Source organism: Heptranchias perlo, chromosome 13, assembly GCF_035084215.1.
Source record: "Heptranchias perlo isolate sHepPer1 chromosome 13, sHepPer1.hap1, whole genome shotgun sequence".
NCBI classification, from domain to species: domain Eukaryota; kingdom Metazoa; phylum Chordata; class Chondrichthyes; order Hexanchiformes; family Hexanchidae; genus Heptranchias; species Heptranchias perlo.
In genome coordinates, this window is record NC_090337.1 from 24,290,280 (window position 1) to 24,310,262 (window position 19,983).

The window sequence follows — 19,983 nt, forward strand, 5'->3', positions numbered from 1 at the left end:
TGGTTCTGTTGAAGTGCTTCCTTCTGATGTTCCATATGATGTCGCTGTTGCTAATGTGTATACAAATATCAGTAAAACAGGGCAGAGTTCTTACAGATGCCATCATGAATAGTGCAAACTGACCAGCAGGATTAATGAGCTTAATTAATACATTTACACGAGAGTTGTGTTCACAACAATAATCATTATGCAAAAGTACAGTCTGGAACTGGAGTGAATGAGATACTTCTGAAGGAGCCACTATGACATTTGATGCCAGATATCAACATTCATTAAACTTTGAGCTTCTTATCAGAGTTTTCTGTTTTTAGACCAGTGATCTCCATTATTACGGAGAATAAGAATGTAGCTGGATTAGTAGGCCAATTGATTGTACTGGGCCACAAATTTGGAGGCAAGAGGTGACTGTACATGATGTGACAAGAAGCACAATCAGATCTGTGTATCTTGACACTGAAAACATTCGAGGAGATGGGAGAATGAGATTGGAACTTTTGAGACCTGGTGAAGAAATCAAAGTTGCTGATGTTTCTGCTAATGTGCTGAACACTGATGGCTCAACTGGCCATATGGCAGTTGTAATGTAACGCTATTAACAGAAATGAAATTGTAAAGGCATAAAAGGATTTTACTCTTTCCAAAAACATTTTTACAATTGTCAAGGCAAGATTATTTGGAGGGATGGAATGGTGGATACCTGTTGTTTCACTTGTTGAGACTAAAGAGGTTGACGAAGTGGTTACAGTTGTAGATGGATCTGTTGATGTGCTTTGTTCTGATACTGAAGATGATGATGATGATGCAGCTGTTGATGTTGAGAGAAATGTCAATAAAAGAAAGAAATGCTCTTGCTGATTGAAGCATAATGAATGTCAATTGAGGAAGGTAAGTTCAATGACATAAATTATACCTTGATCGACGTGAAAATGGTGTCATGGTTTGATGCGCATTATCAGAGTGATAATGACCTCAAAGTTAAGCATAATGCATTAAATTGCACATATGTTGTTGCAGGAGATTTTTTTTTAATACAATGGTTACCATTATAGAGAGTATCAATTTGGTTAGGTTAATGTCATTATTGAATTCTCAAAACACCAGCTCTGGACAGGAGAGGTGGCACTTAGCTTTATGAAAGGCCAAATGATCAACATTAGTAATTATTTCCTTCTAAGAGGTTTGATTACAAGATTGCAATTGATTATACCTGTTGATGCTGGTGATGTTTCTGTGGAATAGATCACAGTTGTCATTGGTTCTGTTGAAGTGCTTCCTTCTGATGTTCCATATGATGTCGCTGTTGATAATGTGTATAGAAATATCAGTAAAACAGGGCAGAGTTCATACAGATGCCATCATAAATAGTGCAAACTGACCAGCAGAGTTAATGAGCTTAATTAATACATTTACACTAGAGTTGTGTTCACAATAATAATCATTATGCAGAAGTGCAGTCTTGAACTTGAGTGAATGAGATGCTTATATTTTCCCACTGAAGGAGCCACCATGACATTTGATGCCAGATATCAACATTCATTAAACTTTGAGCTTCTTGTCTCAGTTATCTGTTTTTACACTAGTTGTCTTGATCATTAGAGAGAATAAGAATGTAGCTGGATTGGTAGGCTAATTGATTGTACTGGGCCACAAATTTGGAGCGAAGAAGTGACTGTACAAGTTGTGACTAGAAGCACAGTCAGATCTGTGTTTCTTGACACTGAAACCATTCGTTGAAATGGGAGAATGAGATTTGAACTTTTGAGACCTGGAGAAGGAATCAAATTTGTTGATGTTTCTGCTAATGTGCTGAACACTGATGGCTCAACTGGCCGTATGGCAGTTGAAACGTAACGCTATTAACAGAAATGGAACTGCAAAGGCACAAAAGGCTTTTACTCTCGCCAAAAATTTGTTTACAATGGTCAAGGCCAGACTATATGGAGGGATGGAATGGTGGATACCTGTTGTTTCACTTGTTGAGATTAAGGAGGTTGACGAAGCGATTACAGTCGTAGATGGTTCTGTTGATGTGCTTTGTTCTGAGACTGAAGATGATGATGACGATGTAGCTGTTGATGTTAAGAGAAATGTCAATAAATGAAAGCAGTGCTCTTGCTGATTGAAGCATAATGAATGTCAATTGAGGAAGGTAAGTTCAATGACATAAATTATACCTTGATCGACGTGAAAATGGTGTCATGGTTTGATGCGTATTATCAGAGTGATAATGACCTCAAAGTTAAGCATAATGCATTAAATTGCACATATGTTGTTGCAGGAGTTTTTTTTTAATACAATGGTTACCATTATAGAGAGTATCAATTTGGTTAGGTTAATGTCATTATTGAATTCTCAAAACACCAGCTCCGGACAGGAGAGGTGGCACTTAGCTTTATGAAAGGCCAAATGATCAACATTAGTAATTATTTCCTTCTAAGAGGTTTGATTACAAGATTGCAATTGATTATACCTGTTGATGCTGGTGATGTTTCTGTGGAATAGATCACAGTTGTCGTTGGTTCTGTTGAAGTGCTTCCTTCTGATGTTCCATATGATGTCGCTGTTGATAATGTGTATAGAAATATCAGTAAAACAGGGCAGAGTTCATACAGATGCCATCATAAATAGTGCAAACTGACCAGCAGAGTTAATGAGCTTAATTAATACATTTACACGAGAGTTGTGTTCACAACAATAATCATTATGCAAAAGTACAGTCTGGAACTGGAGTGAATGAGATACTTATATCTTCTCACTGATGGAGCCACTATGACATTTGATGCCAGATATCAACATTCATTAAACTTTGAGCATCTTATCAGAGTTTTCTGTTTTTAGACCAGTGATCTCCATTATTACGAAGAATAAGAATGTAGCTGGATTAGTAGGCCTATTGATTGTATTGGGCATCAAATTTGGAGGCAAGAAGTGAGTGGACATGTTGTGACAAGAAGCACAATCAGATCTGTGTATCTTGACACTGAAACCATTCGAGGAGATGGAAGAATGAGATCGGAATTTTTGAAACCTGGTGAAGGAATCAAAGTTGTTGATGTTTCTGCTGATGTGCTGAACACTGATGGCTCAACTGGTCATATGGCAGTTGAAATGTAACGCTATTAACAGAAATGGAATTGTAAAGGCACAAAAGGTTTTTACTCTTTCCAAAAAATTGTTTACAATTGTCAAGGCAAGACTATATGGAGGGATGACATTGTGGATACCTGTTGTTTCACTTGTTGAGACTAAAGAGGTTGACGAAGTGATTACAGTTGTCGATGGATCTGTTGATGTGCTTTTTTCTGATACTGAAGATGATGATGATGATGTAGCTGTTGATGTTAAGAAAATGTCAATAAGAGAAAGCAGTGCTCTTGCTGATTGAAGCATAAAGCATGTCAATTGAGGAAGGTAAGTTTAATGACATGAATTAAAAACATGTTCGACATGGATGTGGTGTCATGGTTTGATATGTACTATCAGAGCTATATTGATATCAAAGGTAAGCACCAGACATGAAATTGTAAATCAGTTTTTCCAGGAGTTTTTTTTAAAGTTACCATTATCGAGAGTATCAATTTGGCTGGGTTAACATCATTATTGACTTTTGAAAGCACCAGCTGTGGACAGGAGTGGTGGCATTTAGGTTTAGGAAAGGACAAATAATCAACATTAGTAATTATTTCCTTCCATGATGTTGGATTACTAGATTGATTATACCTGTTGATGCTGGTGATGTTGCTGTGGAATAGATCACAGTTGTAGTTGGTTCTGTTGAAGAGCTTCCTTCTGATGTTCCATATGATGTCGCAGCTGCAAATATGAAAAGAAATATCAGCAAAACAGGGGAGAGTTCTTACAGATGCCATCATGAATATTGCAAACTGACCAGCACAGTTAATAAGCTCAACTGATACATTGAGACGAGAGTTGTGTTCACGTGGATTATCATTATGCAAAACTGCAGTTTGGAATTGGAGTGAATGTGATGCTTATATTTTCCCACTGAAGGAGCCACCTTGACATTCGATGCCAGATATCAACATTCATTAAACTTTGAGCTTCTTATCAGAGTTTTCTGTTTTTAGACTAGGGATCTCCATTATTATGGAGAATAAGAAGGTAGCTGGATTAGTAGGCCAATTGATTTTACTGGGCCTCAAATGTGCAGCCAAGAAGTGACTGTACATGTTGTGACAAGAAGCACAATCAGATCTGTGTATCTTGACACTGAAAACATTCGAGGAGATGGAAGAATGAGATTGGAACTTTTGAGACCTGGCGAAAGAATCAAAGTTGCTGATGTTTCTGCTAATGTGCTCAACACTGGTGGCTCAACTGGCCGTATGGCAGTTGAAATGTAATGCTATTAACAGAAATGGAATTGGAAAGGCACAAAAGGATTTTAGTCTTCCCAAAAAAATTGTTCACAATGGTTAAGGCATGACTATATGGAGGGATGGAATGGTGGATACCTGTTGTTTCACTTGTTGAGACTAAAGAGCTTGACGAAGCGATTACAGTTGTCGATGGATCTGTTGATGTGCTTTTTTCTGATACTGAAGATGATGATGATGATGTAGCTGTTGATGTTAAGAAAATGTCAATGAGAGAAAGCAGTGCTCTTGCTGATTGAAGCATAAAGCATGTCAATTGGGGAAGGTAAGTTTAATGACGAATTAAAAACATGATCGACGTGAAAATGGAGTCATGGTTTGATGCGTATTATCAGAGTGATAATGACCTCAAAGTTAAGCACAATGCATTAAATTGTACATATGTTGTTACAGGAGATTTTTTTTAATACAGTGGTTACCATTATGGAGAGTATCAATTTGGTTGGGTTAATGTCATTGTTGAATTTTCAAAACACCAGCTCCGGACAGGAGAGGTGGCACTTAGCTTTATGAAAGGCCAAATGATCAACATTAGTAATTATTTCCTTCTAAGAGGTTGGATTACAAGATTGCAATTGATTATACCTGTTGATGCTGGTGATGTTGTTCCTGTGGAATAGATCACAGTTGTACTTTGTTCTGTTGAAGTGCTTCCTTCTGATGTTCCATATGATGTTGCTGTTGCTAATGTTTATAGAAATATCAGTAAAACAGGGCAGAGTTCTTACAGATGCCATCATAAATAGTGCAAACTGACCAGCAGAGTTAATGAGCTTAATTAATACATTTACACTAGAGTTGTGTTCACAATAATAATCATTATGCAGAAGTGCAGCCTGGAACTGGAGTGAATGAGATGCTTATATTTTCCCACTGAAGGAGCCACCATGACATTTGATGCCAGATATCAACATTCATTAAACTCTGAGCTTCTTGTCAGAGTTATCTGTTTTTACACGAGTTGTCTTTATCATTAGAGAGAATAAGAATGCAGCTGGATTGGTAGCCTGTTTGATTGTACTGGGCCACAAATTTGGAGCCAAGAAGTGACTGTACAAGTTGTGACAAGAAGCACAGTCAGATCTGTGTTTCTTGACACTGAAACCATTCGTTGAAATGGGAGAATGACATTTGAACTTTTGAGACCTGGAGAAGGAATCAAAGTTGTTGATGTTTCTGCTAATGTGCTGAACACTGATGGCTCAACTGGACGTATGGCAGTTGAAATGTAACGCTATTAACAGAAATGGAACTGCAAAGGCACAAAAGGCTTTTACTCTCGCCAAAAATTTGTTTACAATGGTCAAGGCCAGACTATATGGAGGGATGGAATGGTGGATACCTGTTGTTTCACTTGTTGAGATTAAGGAGGTTGACGAAGCGATTACAGTCGTAGATGGTTCTGTTGATGTGCTTTGTTCTGAGACTGAAGATGATGATGACGATGTAGCTGTTGATGTTAAGAGAAATATCAATGAACACTTCAGCAGTCAAGGACATTCAGCCACCGACCTTCGGGTAAGCGTACTCCAAGCCGGCCTTCGAGACACTCGACAACGCAAAATCGTCGAGCAGAAATTGATAGCCAAGTTCCGCACCCATGAGGACGGCCTCAACCGGGATCTTGGGTTCATGTCACGCTGCACTTTACCCCACCAGCGAACAAATGTTATCTGTTTTTAATATAACGGGTCAATTGCTGTCTTTTCCTTCCGGATGTTTCTGCTTCTCTCTCTCTGTTCTTTTAATTGGCATCTCCACATCATCTGTTTTTTTTAGTTCTGGCCGTTTGTATATTCGGTGGCCCTGTAGGTAACACCTATCTGTCTGAACACTTTGGTTGCCTTGGCAACGGGCAGTTGAAAAGACTATCTGTAATCACCAGGCATTGTTCTGTGATTTATAAATGCGAGAGGTTCCAGGATCTCTTGACATTCACCTGAGGAATGAGGAAGCCTCCGAAAGCTTGTGAATTTTAAAATAAAATTGTTGGACTATAACTTGGTGTTGTAAAATTGTTTACAATTGTCAACCCCAGTCCATAACCGGCATCGCCACATTAATAAATGAAAGAAATGCTCTTGCTGATTGAAGCATAATGAATGTCAATTGAGGAAGGTAAGTTCAATGACATAAATTATACCTTGATCGACGTGAAAATGGTGTCATGGTTTGATGCGCATTATCAGAGTGATAATGACCTCAAAGTTAAGCATAATGCATTAAATTGCACATATGTTGTTGCAGGAGATTTTTTTTTAATACAATGGTTACCATTATAGAGAGTATCAATTTGGTTAGGTTAATGTCATTATTGAATTCTCAAAACACCAGCTCTGGACAGGAGAGGTGGCACTTAGCTTTATGAAAGGCCAAATGATCAACATTAGTAATTATTTCCTTCTAAGAGGTTTGATTACAAGATTGCAATTGATTATACCTGTTGATGCTGGTGATGTTTCTGTGGAATAGATCACAGTTGTCATTGGTTCTGTTGAAGTGCTTCCTTCTGATGTTCCATATGATGTCGCTGTTGATAATGTGTATAGAAATATCAGTAAAACAGGGCAGAGTTCATACAGATGCCATCATAAATAGTGCAAACTGACCAGCAGAGTTAATGAGCTTAATTAATACATTTACACTAGAGTTGTGTTCACAATAATAATCATTATGCAGAAGTGCAGTCTTGAACTTGAGTGAATGAGATGCTTATATTTTCCCACTGAAGGAGCCACCATGACATTTGATGCCAGATATCAACATTCATTAAACTTTGAGCTTCTTGTCTCAGTTATCTGTTTTTACACTAGTTGTCTTGATCATTAGAGAGAATAAGAATGTAGCTGGATTGGTAGGCTAATTGATTGTACTGGGCCACAAATTTGGAGCGAAGAAGTGACTGTACAAGTTGTGACTAGAAGCACAGTCAGATCTGTGTTTCTTGACACTGAAACCATTCGTTGAAATGGGAGAATGAGATTTGAACTTTTGAGACCTGGAGAAGGAATCAAATTTGTTGATGTTTCTGCTAATGTGCTGAACACTGATGGCTCAACTGGCCGTATGGCAGTTGAAACGTAACGCTATTAACAGAAATGGAACTGCAAAGGCACAAAAGGCTTTTACTCTCGCCAAAAATTTGTTTACAATGGTCAAGGCCAGACTATATGGAGGGATGGAATGGTGGATACCTGTTGTTTCACTTGTTGAGATTAAGGAGGTTGACGAAGCGATTACAGTCGTAGATGGTTCTGTTGATGTGCTTTGTTCTGAGACTGAAGATGATGATGACGATGTAGCTGTTGATGTTAAGAGAAATATCAATGAACACTTCAGCAGTCAAGGACATTCAGCCACCGACCTTCGGGTAAGCGTACTCCAAGCCGGCCTTCGAGACACTCGACAACGCAAAATCGTCGAGCAGAAATTGATAGCCAAGTTCCGCACCCATGAGGACGGCCTCAACCGGGATCTTGGGTTCATGTCACGCTACACTTTACCCCACCAGCGAACAAATGTTATCTGTTTTTAATATAACGGGTCAATTGCTGTCTTTTCCTTCCGGATGTTTCTGCTTCTCTCTCTCTGTTCTTTTAATTGGCATCTCCACATCATCTGTTTTTTTTAGTTCTGGCCGTTTGTATATTCGGTGGCCCTGTAGGTAACACCTATCTGTCTGAACACTTTGGTTGCCTTGGCAACGGGCAGTTGAAAAGACTATCTGTAATCACCAGGCATTGTTCTGTGATTTATAAATGCGAGAGGTTCCAGGATCTCTTGACATTCACCTGAGGAATGAGGAAGCCTCCGAAAGCTTGTGAATTTTAAAATAAAATTGTTGGACTATAACTTGGTGTTGTAAAATTGTTTACAATTGTCAACCCCAGTCCATAACCGGCATCGCCACATTAATAAATGAAAGAAATGCTCTTGCTGATTGAAGCATAATGAATGTCAATTGAGGAAGGTAAGTTCAATGACATAAATTATACCTTGATCGACGTGAAAATGGTGTCATGGTTTGATGCGCATTATCAGAGTGATAATGACCTCAAAGTTAAGCATAATGCATTAAATTGCACATATGTTGTTGCAGGAGATTTTTTTTTAATACAATGGTTACCATTATAGAGAGTATCAATTTGGTTAGGTTAATGTCATTATTGACTTTTGAAAGCACCAACTCTGGACAGGAGTGGTGGCATTTAGGTTTATGAAAGGGCAAATGATCAACATTAGTAATTATTTCCTTCTATGATGTTCGATTACTAGATTGATTATACCTGTTGATGCTGGTGATGTTGTTCCTGTGGAATAGGTCACAGTTGTAGTTGGTTCTGTTGAAGTGCTTCCTTCTGATGTTCCATATGATGTCGCTGTTGCTAATGTGCATAGAAATATCAGTAAAACAGGGCAGAGTTCTCACATATGCCATCATAAATAGTGCAAACTGACCAGCAGGATTAATGAGCTTAATTAATACATTTACACTAGAGTTGTGTTCACAACAATAATCATTATGCAAAAGTACAGTCTGGAACTGGAGTGAATGAGATACTTATATCTTCTCACTGAAGGAGCCACTATGACATTTGATGCCAGATATCAACATTCATTAAACTTTGAGCTTCTTCTCAGAGTTTTCTGTTTTTGGACAAGTGATCTCCATTATCACAGAGAATAAGAATGTAGCTGGATTAGTAGGCCAATTGATTGTACTGGGCCTCAAATTTGCAGGCAAGAAGTGACTGTACATGTTGTGACAAGAAGCACAATCAGATCTGTGTATCTTGACACTGAAAACATTCGAGGAGATGGGAGAATGAGATTGGAACTTTTGAGACCTGGTGAAGAAATCAAAGTTGCTGATGTTTCTGCTAATGTGCTGAACACTGATGGCTCAACTGGCCATATGGCAGTTGTAATATAACGCTATTAACAGAAATGTGATTGTAAAGCACAAAAGGCTTTTACTCTTTCCAAAAACATTTTTACAACGGTCAAGGCAAGATTATTTGGAGGGATGGAATAGTGGATACCTGTTGTTTCACTTGTTGAGACTAAAGAGGTTGACGAAGTGGTTCCAGTTGTAGATGGATCTGTTGATGTGCTTTGTTCTGATACTGAAGATGATGATGATGATGCAGCTGTTGATGTTGAGAGAAATGTCAATAAAAGAAAGCAGTGCTCTTGCTGATTGAAGCATAAAGCATGTCAATTGTGGAAGGTAAGTTTCATGACATGAATTAAAAACATGTTCAACATGGAAAATGTATCAGAGCGATAATGATCTCAAAGGAAAGCACCATACATTAAATTGCAAATAAGTTCTACCAGGAGTTTTTTTTTTAAGATTACCATTATAGAGAGTATCAATTTTGGTGGGTTATCGTCATTATTACCTTTTGATAGCACCAACTCTGGACAGAAGTGGTGGCATTTAGGTTCAGGAAAGGACAAATAATCAACATTAGTAATTACTTCCTTCTATGATGTTGGATTACTAGATTGATTATACCTGTTGAGGCTGGTGATGTTGTTCCTGCGGAATAGATCACAGTTGTTGTTGGTTCTGTTGAAGTGCTTCCTTCTGATGTTCCATATGATGTCACAGCTGCTAATTTGTATAGAAATATCAGTAAAACAGGGCAGAGTTCTTACAGATGCCATCATGAATAGTGCAAACTGACCAGCACAGTTAATGAGCTTAACTGATACATTTAGACTCGAGTTGTGTTCACAAGTATAATCAATATGCAAAACCGCAGTTTGGAACTGGAGTGAATGACATGCTTATATTTTCCCACTGAAGGAGCCACCTTGATATTTGATGCCAGATATCAACATTCATTAAACTTTGAGCTTCTTATCAGAGTTATCTGTTTTTACACTAGTCATCTCCATTATTAGAGAGAATAAGTATGTAGCTGGATTAGTAGGCTCATTGATTGTACGGGCCACAAATTTGGAGCCATGAAGTGACTGTGTTTCTTGACAATGAAACCATTTGATGAGATGGCAGAATGATATTGGAAATTTTGAGACCTGGAGAAGGAATCAAAGTTGTTGATGTTTCTGTTAATGTGCTGAACACTGATGGCTCAACTGGTCGTATGGCAGTTGAAATGTAAAGCTATTAACAGAAATGGAATTGTAAAGGCACAAAAGAATTTTACTCCCGCCAAAAATTTGTTTACAATGGTCAAGGCCAGACTATATGGAGGGATGGAATGGTGGATACCTGTTGTTTCACTTGTTGAGATTGAAGAGGTTGACGAAGCGGTTACAGTTGTAGATAGATCTGTTGATGTGCTTTTTTCTGATACTGAAGATGATGATGATGATGTAGCTGTTGATGTTGAGAGAAATGTCAATAAAAGAAAGAAATGCTCTTGCTGATTGAAGCATAATGAATGTCAATTGAGGAAGGTAAGTTCAATGACATAAATTATACCTTGATCGACGTGAAAATGGTGTCATGGTTTGATGCGTATTATCAGAGTGATAATGACCTCAAAGTTAAGCATAATGCATTAAATTGCACATATGTTGTTGCAGGAGATTTTTTTTTAATACAATGGTTATCATTATAGAGAGTATCAATTTGGTTAGGTTAATGTCATTATTGAATTCTCAAAACACCAGCTCCGGACAGGAGAGGTGGCACTTAGCTTTATGAAAGGCCAAATGATCAACATTAGTAATTATTTCCTTCTAAGAGGTTTGATTACAAGATTGCAATTGATTATACCTGTTGATGCTGGTGATGTTTCTGTGGAATAGATCACAGTTGTCGTTGGTTCTGTTGAAGTGCTTCCTTCTGATGTTCCATATGATGTCGCTGTTGATAATGTGTATAGAAATATCAGTAAAACAGGGCAGAGTTCATACAGATGCCATCATAAATAGTGCAAACTGACCAGCAGAGTTAATGAGCTTAATTAATACATTTACACTAGAGTTGTGTTCACAATAATAATCATTATGCAGAAGTGCAGTCTGGAACTGGAGTGAATGAGATGCTTATATTTTCCCACTGAAGGAGCCACCATGACATTTGATGCCAGATATCAACATTCATTAAACTCTGAGCTTCTTGTCAGAGTTATCTGTTTTTACACGAGTTGTCTTTATCATTAGAGAGAATAAGAATGCAGCTGGATTGGTAGGCTAATTGATTGTACTGGGCCACAAATTTGGAGCCAAGAAGTGACTGTACAAGTTGTGACAAGAAGCACAGTCAGATCTGTGTTTCTTGACACTGAAACCATTCGTTGAAATGGGAGAATGACATTTGAACTTTTGAGACCTGGAGAAGGAATCAAAGTTGTTGATGTTTCTGCTAATGTGCTGAACACTGATGGCTCAACTGGCCGTATGGCAGTTGAAATGTAACGCTATTAACAGAAATGGAACTGCAAAGGCACAAAAGGCTTTTACTCTCGCCAAAAATTTGTTTACAATGGTCAAGGCCAGACTATATGGAGGGATGGAATGGTGGATACCTGTTGTTTCACTTGTTGAGATTAAGGAGGTTGACGAAGCGATTACAGTCGTAGATGGTTCTGTTGATGTGCTTTGTTCTGAGACTGAAGATGATGATGACAATGTAGCTGTTGATGTTAAGAGAAATGTCAATAAATGAAAGCAGTGCTCTTGCTGATTGAAGCATAAAGCATGTCAATTGAGGAAGGTAAATTTAATGACATGAATTAAAAACATGTTTGACATGGAAGTGGTGTCTTGGTTTGATGTGTATTTTCAGAGTGATAGTCATCTCAAAGTTAAGCATTGTACATTAAATTGCAAATATGTTGTTCCAGGAGTTTATTTTTAATACAATGGTTACCATTATAGAGAGTATCAATTTGGCTGGGTTAATGTCATTATTAACTTTTGAAAGCACCAGCTCTGGACAGGAGTGGTGGCATTTAGGTTTATGAAAGGGCAAATGATCAACATTAGTAATTATTTCCTTCTATGATGTTCGATTACTAGATTGATTATACCTGTTGATGCTGGTGATGTTGTTCCTGTGGAATAGATCACAGTTGTAGTTGGTTCTGTTGAAGTGCTTCCTTCTGATGTTCCATATGATGTCGCTGTTGCTAATGTGTATACAAATATCAGTAAAACAGGGCAGAGTTCTTACAGATGCCATCATGAATAGTGCAAACTGACCAGCAGAGTTAATGAGCTTAATTAATACATTTACACGAGAGTTGTGTTCACAACAATAATCATTATGCAAAAGTACAGTCTGGAACTGGAGTGAATGAGATACTTATATCTTCTCACTGAAGGAGCCACTATGACATTTGATGCCAGATATCAACATTCATTAAACTTTGAGCTTCTTATCAGAGTTTTCTGTTTTTAGACCAGTGATCTCCATTATTACGGAGAATAAGAATGTAGCTGGATTAGTAGGCCAATTGATTGTACTGGGCCACAAATTTGGAGGCAAGAGGTGACTGTACATGATGTGACAAGAAGCACAATCAGATCTGTGTATCTTGACACTGAAAACATTCGAGGAGATGGGAGAATGAGATTGGAACTTTTGAGACCTGGTGAAGAAATCAAAGTTGCTGATGTTTCTGCTAATGTGCTGAACACTGATGGCTCAACTGGCCATATGGCAGTTGTAATGTAACGCTATTAACAGAAATGAAATTGTAAAGGCATAAAAGGATTTTACTCTTTCCAAAAACATTTTTACAATTGTCAAGGCAAGATTATTTGGAGGGATGGAATGGTGGATACCTGTTGTTTCACTTGTTGAGACTAAAGAGGTTGACGAAGTGGTTACAGTTGTAGATGGATCTGTTGATGTGCTTTGTTCTGATACTGAAGATGATGATGATGATGCAGCTGTTGATGTTGAGAGAAATGTCAATAAAAGAAAGAAATGCTCTTGCTGATTGAAGCATAATGAATGTCAATTGAGGAAGGTAAGTTCAATGACATAAATTATACCTTGATCGACGTGAAAATGGTGTCATGGTTTGATGCGCATTATCAGAGTGATAATGACCTCAAAGTTAAGCATAATGCATTAAATTGCACATATGTTGTTGCAGGAGATTTTTTTTTAATACAATGGTTACCATTATAGAGAGTATCAATTTGGTTAGGTTAATGTCATTATTGAATTCTCAAAACACCAGCTCTGGACAGGAGAGGTGGCACTTAGCTTTATGAAAGGCCAAATGATCAACATTAGTAATTATTTCCTTCTAAGAGGTTTGATTACAAGATTGCAATTGATTATACCTGTTGATGCTGGTGATGTTTCTGTGGAATAGATCACAGTTGTCATTGGTTCTGTTGAAGTGCTTCCTTCTGATGTTCCATATGATGTCGCTGTTGATAATGTGTATAGAAATATCAGTAAAACAGGGCAGAGTTCATACAGATGCCATCATAAATAGTGCAAACTGACCAGCAGAGTTAATGAGCTTAATTAATACATTTACACTAGAGTTGTGTTCACAATAATAATCATTATGCAGAAGTGCAGTCTTGAACTTGAGTGAATGAGATGCTTATATTTTCCCACTGAAGGAGCCACCATGACATTTGATGCCAGATATCAACATTCATTAAACTTTGAGCTTCTTGTCTCAGTTATCTGTTTTTACACTAGTTGTCTTGATCATTAGAGAGAATAAGAATGTAGCTGGATTGGTAGGCTAATTGATTGTACTGGGCCACAAATTTGGAGCGAAGAAGTGACTGTACAAGTTGTGACTAGAAGCACAGTCAGATCTGTGTTTCTTGACACTGAAACCATTCGTTGAAATGGGAGAATGAGATTTGAACTTTTGAGACCTGGAGAAGGAATCAAATTTGTTGATGTTTCTGCTAATGTGCTGAACACTGATGGCTCAACTGGCCGTATGGCAGTTGAAATGTAACGCTATTAACAGAAATGGAACTGCAAAGGCACAAAAGGCTTTTACTCTCGCCAAAAATTTGTTTACAATGGTCAAGGCCAGACTATATGGAGGGATGGAATGGTGGATACCTGTTGTTTCACTTGTTGAGATTAAGGAGGTTGACGAAGCGATTACAGTCGTAGATGGTTCTGTTGATGTGCTTTGTTCTGAGACTGAAGATGATGATGACGATGTAGCTGTTGATGTTAAGAGAAATGTCAATAAATGAAAGCAGTGCTCTTGCTGATTGAAGCATAATGAATGTCAATTGAGGAAGGTAAGTTCAATGACATAAATTATACCTTGATCGACGTGAAAATGGTGTCATGGTTTGATGCGTATTATCAGAGTGATAATGACCTCAAAGTTAAGCATAATGCATTAAATTGCACATATGTTGTTGCAGGAGATTTTTTTTTAATACAATGGTTACCATTACAGAGAGTATCAATTTGGTTAGGTTAATGTCATTATTGAATTCTCAAAACACCAGCTCCGGACAGGAGAGGTGGCACTTAGCTTTATGAAAGGCCAAATGATCAACATTAGTAATTATTTCCTTCTAAGAGGTTTGATTACAAGATTGCAATTGATTATACCTGTTGATGCTGGTAATGTTTCTGTGGAATAGATCACAGTTGTCGTTGGTTCTGTTGAAGTGCTTCCTTCTGATGTTCCATATGATGTCGCTGTTGATAATGTGTATAGAAATATCAGTAAAACAGGGCAGAGTTCATACAGATGCCATCATAAATAGTGCAAACTGACCAGCAGAGTTAATGAGCTTAATTAATACATTTACACGAGAGTTGTGTTCACAACAATAATCATTATGCAAAAGTACAGTCTGGAACTGGAGTGAATGAGATACTTATATCTTCTCACTGATGGAGCCACTATGACATTTGATGCCAGATATCAACATTCATTAAACTTTGAGCATCTTATCAGAGTTTTCTGTTTTTAGACCAGTGATCTCCATTATTACGAAGAATAAGAATGTAGCTGGATTAGTAGGCCTATTGATTGTATTGGGCATCAAATTTGGAGGCAAGAAGTGAGTGGACATGTTGTGACAAGAAGCACAGTCAGATCTGTGTATCTTGACACTGAAACCATTCGAGGAGATGGAAGAATGAGATCGGAATTTTTGAAACCTGGTGAAGGAATCAAAGTTGTTGATGTTTCTGCTGATGTGCTGAACACTGATGGCTCAACTGGTCATATGGCAGTTGAAATGTAACGCTATTAACAGAAATGGAATTGTAAAGGCACAAAAGGTTTTTACTCTTTCCAAAAAATTGTTTACAATTGTCAAGGCAAGACTATATGGAGGGATGACATTGTGGATACCTGTTGTTTCACTTGTTGAGACTAAAGAGGTTGACGAAGTGATTACAGTTGTCGATGGATCTGTTGATGTGCTTTTTTCTGATACTGAAGATGATGATGATGATGTAGCTGTTGATGTTAAGAAAATGTCAATAAGAGAAAGCAGTGCTCTTGCTGATTGAAGCATAAAGCATGTCAATTGAGGAAGGTAAGTTTAATGACATGAATTAAAAACATGTTCGACATGGATGTGGTGTCATGGTTTGATATGTACTATCAGAGCTATATTGATATCAAAGGTAAGCACCAGACATGAAATTGTAAATCAGTTTTTCCAGGAGTTTTTTTTAAAGTTACCATTATCGAGAGTATCAATTTGGCTGGGTTAACATCATTATTGACTTTTGAAAGCACCAGCTGTGGACAGGAGTGGTGGCATTTAGGTTTAGGAAAGGACAAATAATCAACATTAGTAATTATTTCCTTCCATGATGTTGGATTACTAGATTGATTATACCTGTTGATGCTGGTGATGTTGCTGTGGAATAGATCACAGTTGTAGTTGGTTCTGTTGAAGAGCTTCCTTCTGATGTTCCATATGATGTCGCAGCTGCAAATATGAAAAGAAATATCAGCAAAATAGGGGAGAGTTCTTACAGATGCCATCATGAATATTGCAAACTGACCAGCACAGTTAATAAGCTCAACTGATACATTGAGACGAGAGTTGTGTTCACGTGGATTATCATTATGCAAAACTGCAGTTTGGAATTGGAGTGAATGTGATGCTTATATTTTCCCACTGAAGGAGCCACCTTGACATTCGATGCCAGATATCAACATTCATTAAACTTTGAGCTTCTTATCAGAGTTTTCTGTTTTTAGACTAGGGATCTCCATTATTATGGAGAATAAGAAGGTAGCTGGATTAGTAGGCCAATTGATTTTACTGGGCCTCAAATGTGCAGCCAAGAAGTGACTGTACATGTTGTGACAAGAAGCACAATCAGATCTGTGTATCTTGACACTGAAAACATTCGAGGAGATGGAAGAATGAGATTGGAACTTTTGAGACCTGGCGAAAGAATCAAAGTTGCTGATGTTTCTGCTAATGTGCTCAACACTGGTGGCTCAACTGGCCGTATGGCAGTTGAAATGTAATGCTATTAACAGAAATGGAATTGGAAAGGCACAAAAGGATTTTAGTCTTCCCAAAAAAATTGTTCACAATGGTTAAGGCATGACTATATGGAGGGATGGAATGGTGGATACCTGTTGTTTCACTTGTTGAGACTAAAGAGCTTGACGAAGCGATTACAGTTGTCGATGGATCTGTTGATGTGCTTTTTTCTGATACTGAAGATGATGATGATGATGTAGCTGTTGATGTTAAGAAAATGTCAATGAGAGAAAGCAGTGCTCTTGCTGATTGAAGCATAAAGCATGTCAATTGGGGAAGGTAAGTTTAATGACGAATTAAAAACATGATCGACGTGAAAATGGAGTCATGGTTTGATGCGTATTATCAGAGTGATAATGACCTCAAAGTTAAGCACAATGCATTAAATTGTACATATGTTGTTACAGGAGATTTTTTTTAATACAGTGGTTACCATTATGGAGAGTATCAATTTGGTTGGGTTAATGTCATTGTTGAATTTTCAAAACACCAGCTCCGGACAGGAGAGGTGGCACTTAGCTTTATGAAAGGCCAAATGATCAACATTAGTAATTATTTCCTTCTAAGAGGTTGGATTACAAGATTGCAATTGATTATACCTGTTGATGCTGGTGATGTTGTTCCTGTGGAATAGATCACAGTTGTACTTTGTTCTGTTGAAGTGCTTCCTTCTGATGTTCCATATGATGTTACTGTTGCTAATGTTTATAGAAATATCAGTAAAACAGGGCAGAGTTCTTACAGATGCCATCATAAATAGTGCAAACTGACCAGCAGAGTTTATGAGCTTAATTAATACATTTACACTAGAGTTGTGTTCACAATAATAATCATTATGCAGAAGTGCAGCCTGGAACTGGAGTGAATGAGATGCTTATATTTTCCCACTGAAGGAGCCACCATGACATTTGATGCCAGATATCAACATTCATTAAACTCTGAGCTTCTTGTCAGAGTTATCTGTTTTTACACGAGTTGTCTTTATCATTAGAGAGAATAAGAATGCAGCTGGATTGGTAGCCTGTTTGATTGTACTGGGCCACAAATTTGGAGCCAAGAAGTGACTGTACAAGTTGTGACAAGAAGCACAGTCAGATCTGTGTTTCTTGACACTGAAACCATTCGTTGAAATGGGAGAATGACATTTGAACTTTTGAGACCTGGAGAAAGAATCAAAGTTGTTGATGTTTCTGCTAATGTGCTGAACACTGATGGCTCAACTGGCCGTATGGCAGTTGAAATGTAACGCTATTAACAGAAATGGAACTGCAAAGGCACAAAAGGCTTTTACTCTCGCCAAAAATTTGTTTACAATGGTCAAGGCCAGACTATATGGAGGGATGGAATGGTGGATACCTGTTGTTTCACTTGTTGAGATTAAGGAGGTTGACGAAGCGATTACAGTCGTAGATGGTTCTGTTGATGTGCTTTGTTCTGAGACTGAAGATGATGATGACGATGTAGCTGTTGATGTTAAGAGAAATATCAATGAACACTTCAGCAGTCAAGGACATTCAGCCACCGACCTTCGGGTAAGCGTACTCCAAGCCGGCCTTCGAGACACTCGACAACGCAAAATCGTCGAGCAGAAATTGATAGCCAAGTTCCGCACCCATGAGGACGGCCTCAACCGGGATCTTGGGTTCATGTCACGCTACACTTTACCCCACCAGCGAACAAATGTTATCTGTTTTTAATATAACGGGTCAATTGCTGTCTTTTCCTTCCGGATGTTTCTGCTTCTCTCTCTCTGTTCTTTTAATTGGCATCTCCACATCATCTGTTTTTTTTAGTTCTGGCCGTTTGTATATTCGGTGGCCCTGTAGGTAACACCTATCTGTCTGAACACTTTGGTTGCCTTGGCAACGGGCAGTTGAAAAGACTATCTGTAATCACCAGGCATTGTTCTGTGATTTATAAATGCGAGAGGTTCCAGGATCTCTTGACATTCACCTGAGGAATGAGGAAGCCTCCGAAAGCTTGTGAATTTTAAAATAAAATTGTTGGACTATAACTTGGTGTTGTAAAATTGTTTACAATTGTCAACCCCAGTCCATAACCGGCATCGCCACATTAATAAATGAAAGCAGTGCTCTTGCTGATTGAAGCATAAAGCATGTCAATTGAGGAAGGTAAGTTTAATGACATGAATTAAAAACATGTTCAACATGCAAGTGGTGTCATGGTTTGATGTGTATTTTCAGAGTGATAATCATCTCAAAGTTAAGCATTGTACATTAAATTGCAAATATGTTGTTCCAGGAGTTTATTTTTAATACAAAGGTTACCATTATAGAGAGTATCAATTTGGCTGGGTTAATGCCATTATTGACTTTTGAAAGCACCAACTCTGGACAGGAGTGGTGGCATTTAGGTTTATGAAAGGGCAAATGATCAACATTAGTAATTATTTCCTTCTATGATGTTCGATTACTAGATTGATTATACCTGTTGATGCTGGTGATGTTGTTCCTGTGGAATAGATCACAGTTGTAGTTGGTTCTGTTGAAGTGCTTCCTTCTGATGTTCCATATGATGTCGCTGTTGCTAATGTGCATAGAAATATCAGTAAAACAGGGCAGAGTTCTCACATATGCCATCATAAATAGTGCAAACTGACCAGCAGGATTAATGAGCTTAATTAATACATTTACACTAGAGTTGTGTTCACAACAATAATCATTATGCAAAAGTACAGTCTGGAACTGGAGTGAATGAGATACTTATATCTTCTCACTGAAGGAGCCACTATGACATTTGATGCCAGATATCAACATTCATTAAACTTTGAGCTTCTTCTCAGAGTTTTCTGTTTTTGGACAAGTGATCTCCATTATCACAGAGAATAAGAATGTAGCTGGATTAGTAGGCCAATTGATTGTACTGGGCCTCAAATTTGCAGGCAAGAAGTGACTGTACATGTTGTGACAAGAAGCACAATCAGATCTGTGTATCTTGACACTGAAAACATTCGAGGAGATGGGAGAATGAGATTGGAACTTTTGAGACCTGGTGAAGAAATCAAAGTTGCTGATGTTTCTGCTAATGTGCTGAACACTGATGGCTCAACTGGCCATATGGCAGTTGTAATATAACGCTATTAACAGAAATGTGATTGTAAAGCACAAAA

The 19,983-nt window shown here is 37.9% G+C and overlaps 1 protein-coding gene and 1 long non-coding RNA gene across 2 annotated transcripts; both read right to left on the minus strand.

The window, feature by feature from the left end:
- Nucleotides 1–9,335: 9,335 nt before the first annotated feature.
- Nucleotides 9,336–12,795, minus strand: LOC137331108 (uncharacterized). Its single transcript, XM_067994713.1, has 7 exons — nt 12,783–12,795; nt 12,410–12,547; nt 11,906–12,013; nt 11,152–11,241; nt 10,642–10,749; nt 9,919–10,017; nt 9,336–9,547 (listed from the first exon to the last, which is right to left on the minus strand). The coding sequence occupies exons 1-7, from the start codon at nt 12,793–12,795 to the stop codon at nt 9,336–9,338; spliced, it is 768 nt and encodes a 255-aa protein (XP_067850814.1).
- Nucleotides 12,796–14,436: 1,641 nt separating this feature from the next.
- On the minus strand, nt 14,437–19,401 carry LOC137331406 (uncharacterized). Its single transcript, XR_010965464.1, has 4 exons — nt 19,302–19,401; nt 18,210–18,317; nt 17,453–17,551; nt 14,437–14,538 (listed from the first exon to the last, which is right to left on the minus strand). It is a non-coding gene; the product is annotated as an uncharacterized lncRNA (long non-coding RNA).
- Nucleotides 19,402–19,983: the final 582 nt, after the last annotated feature.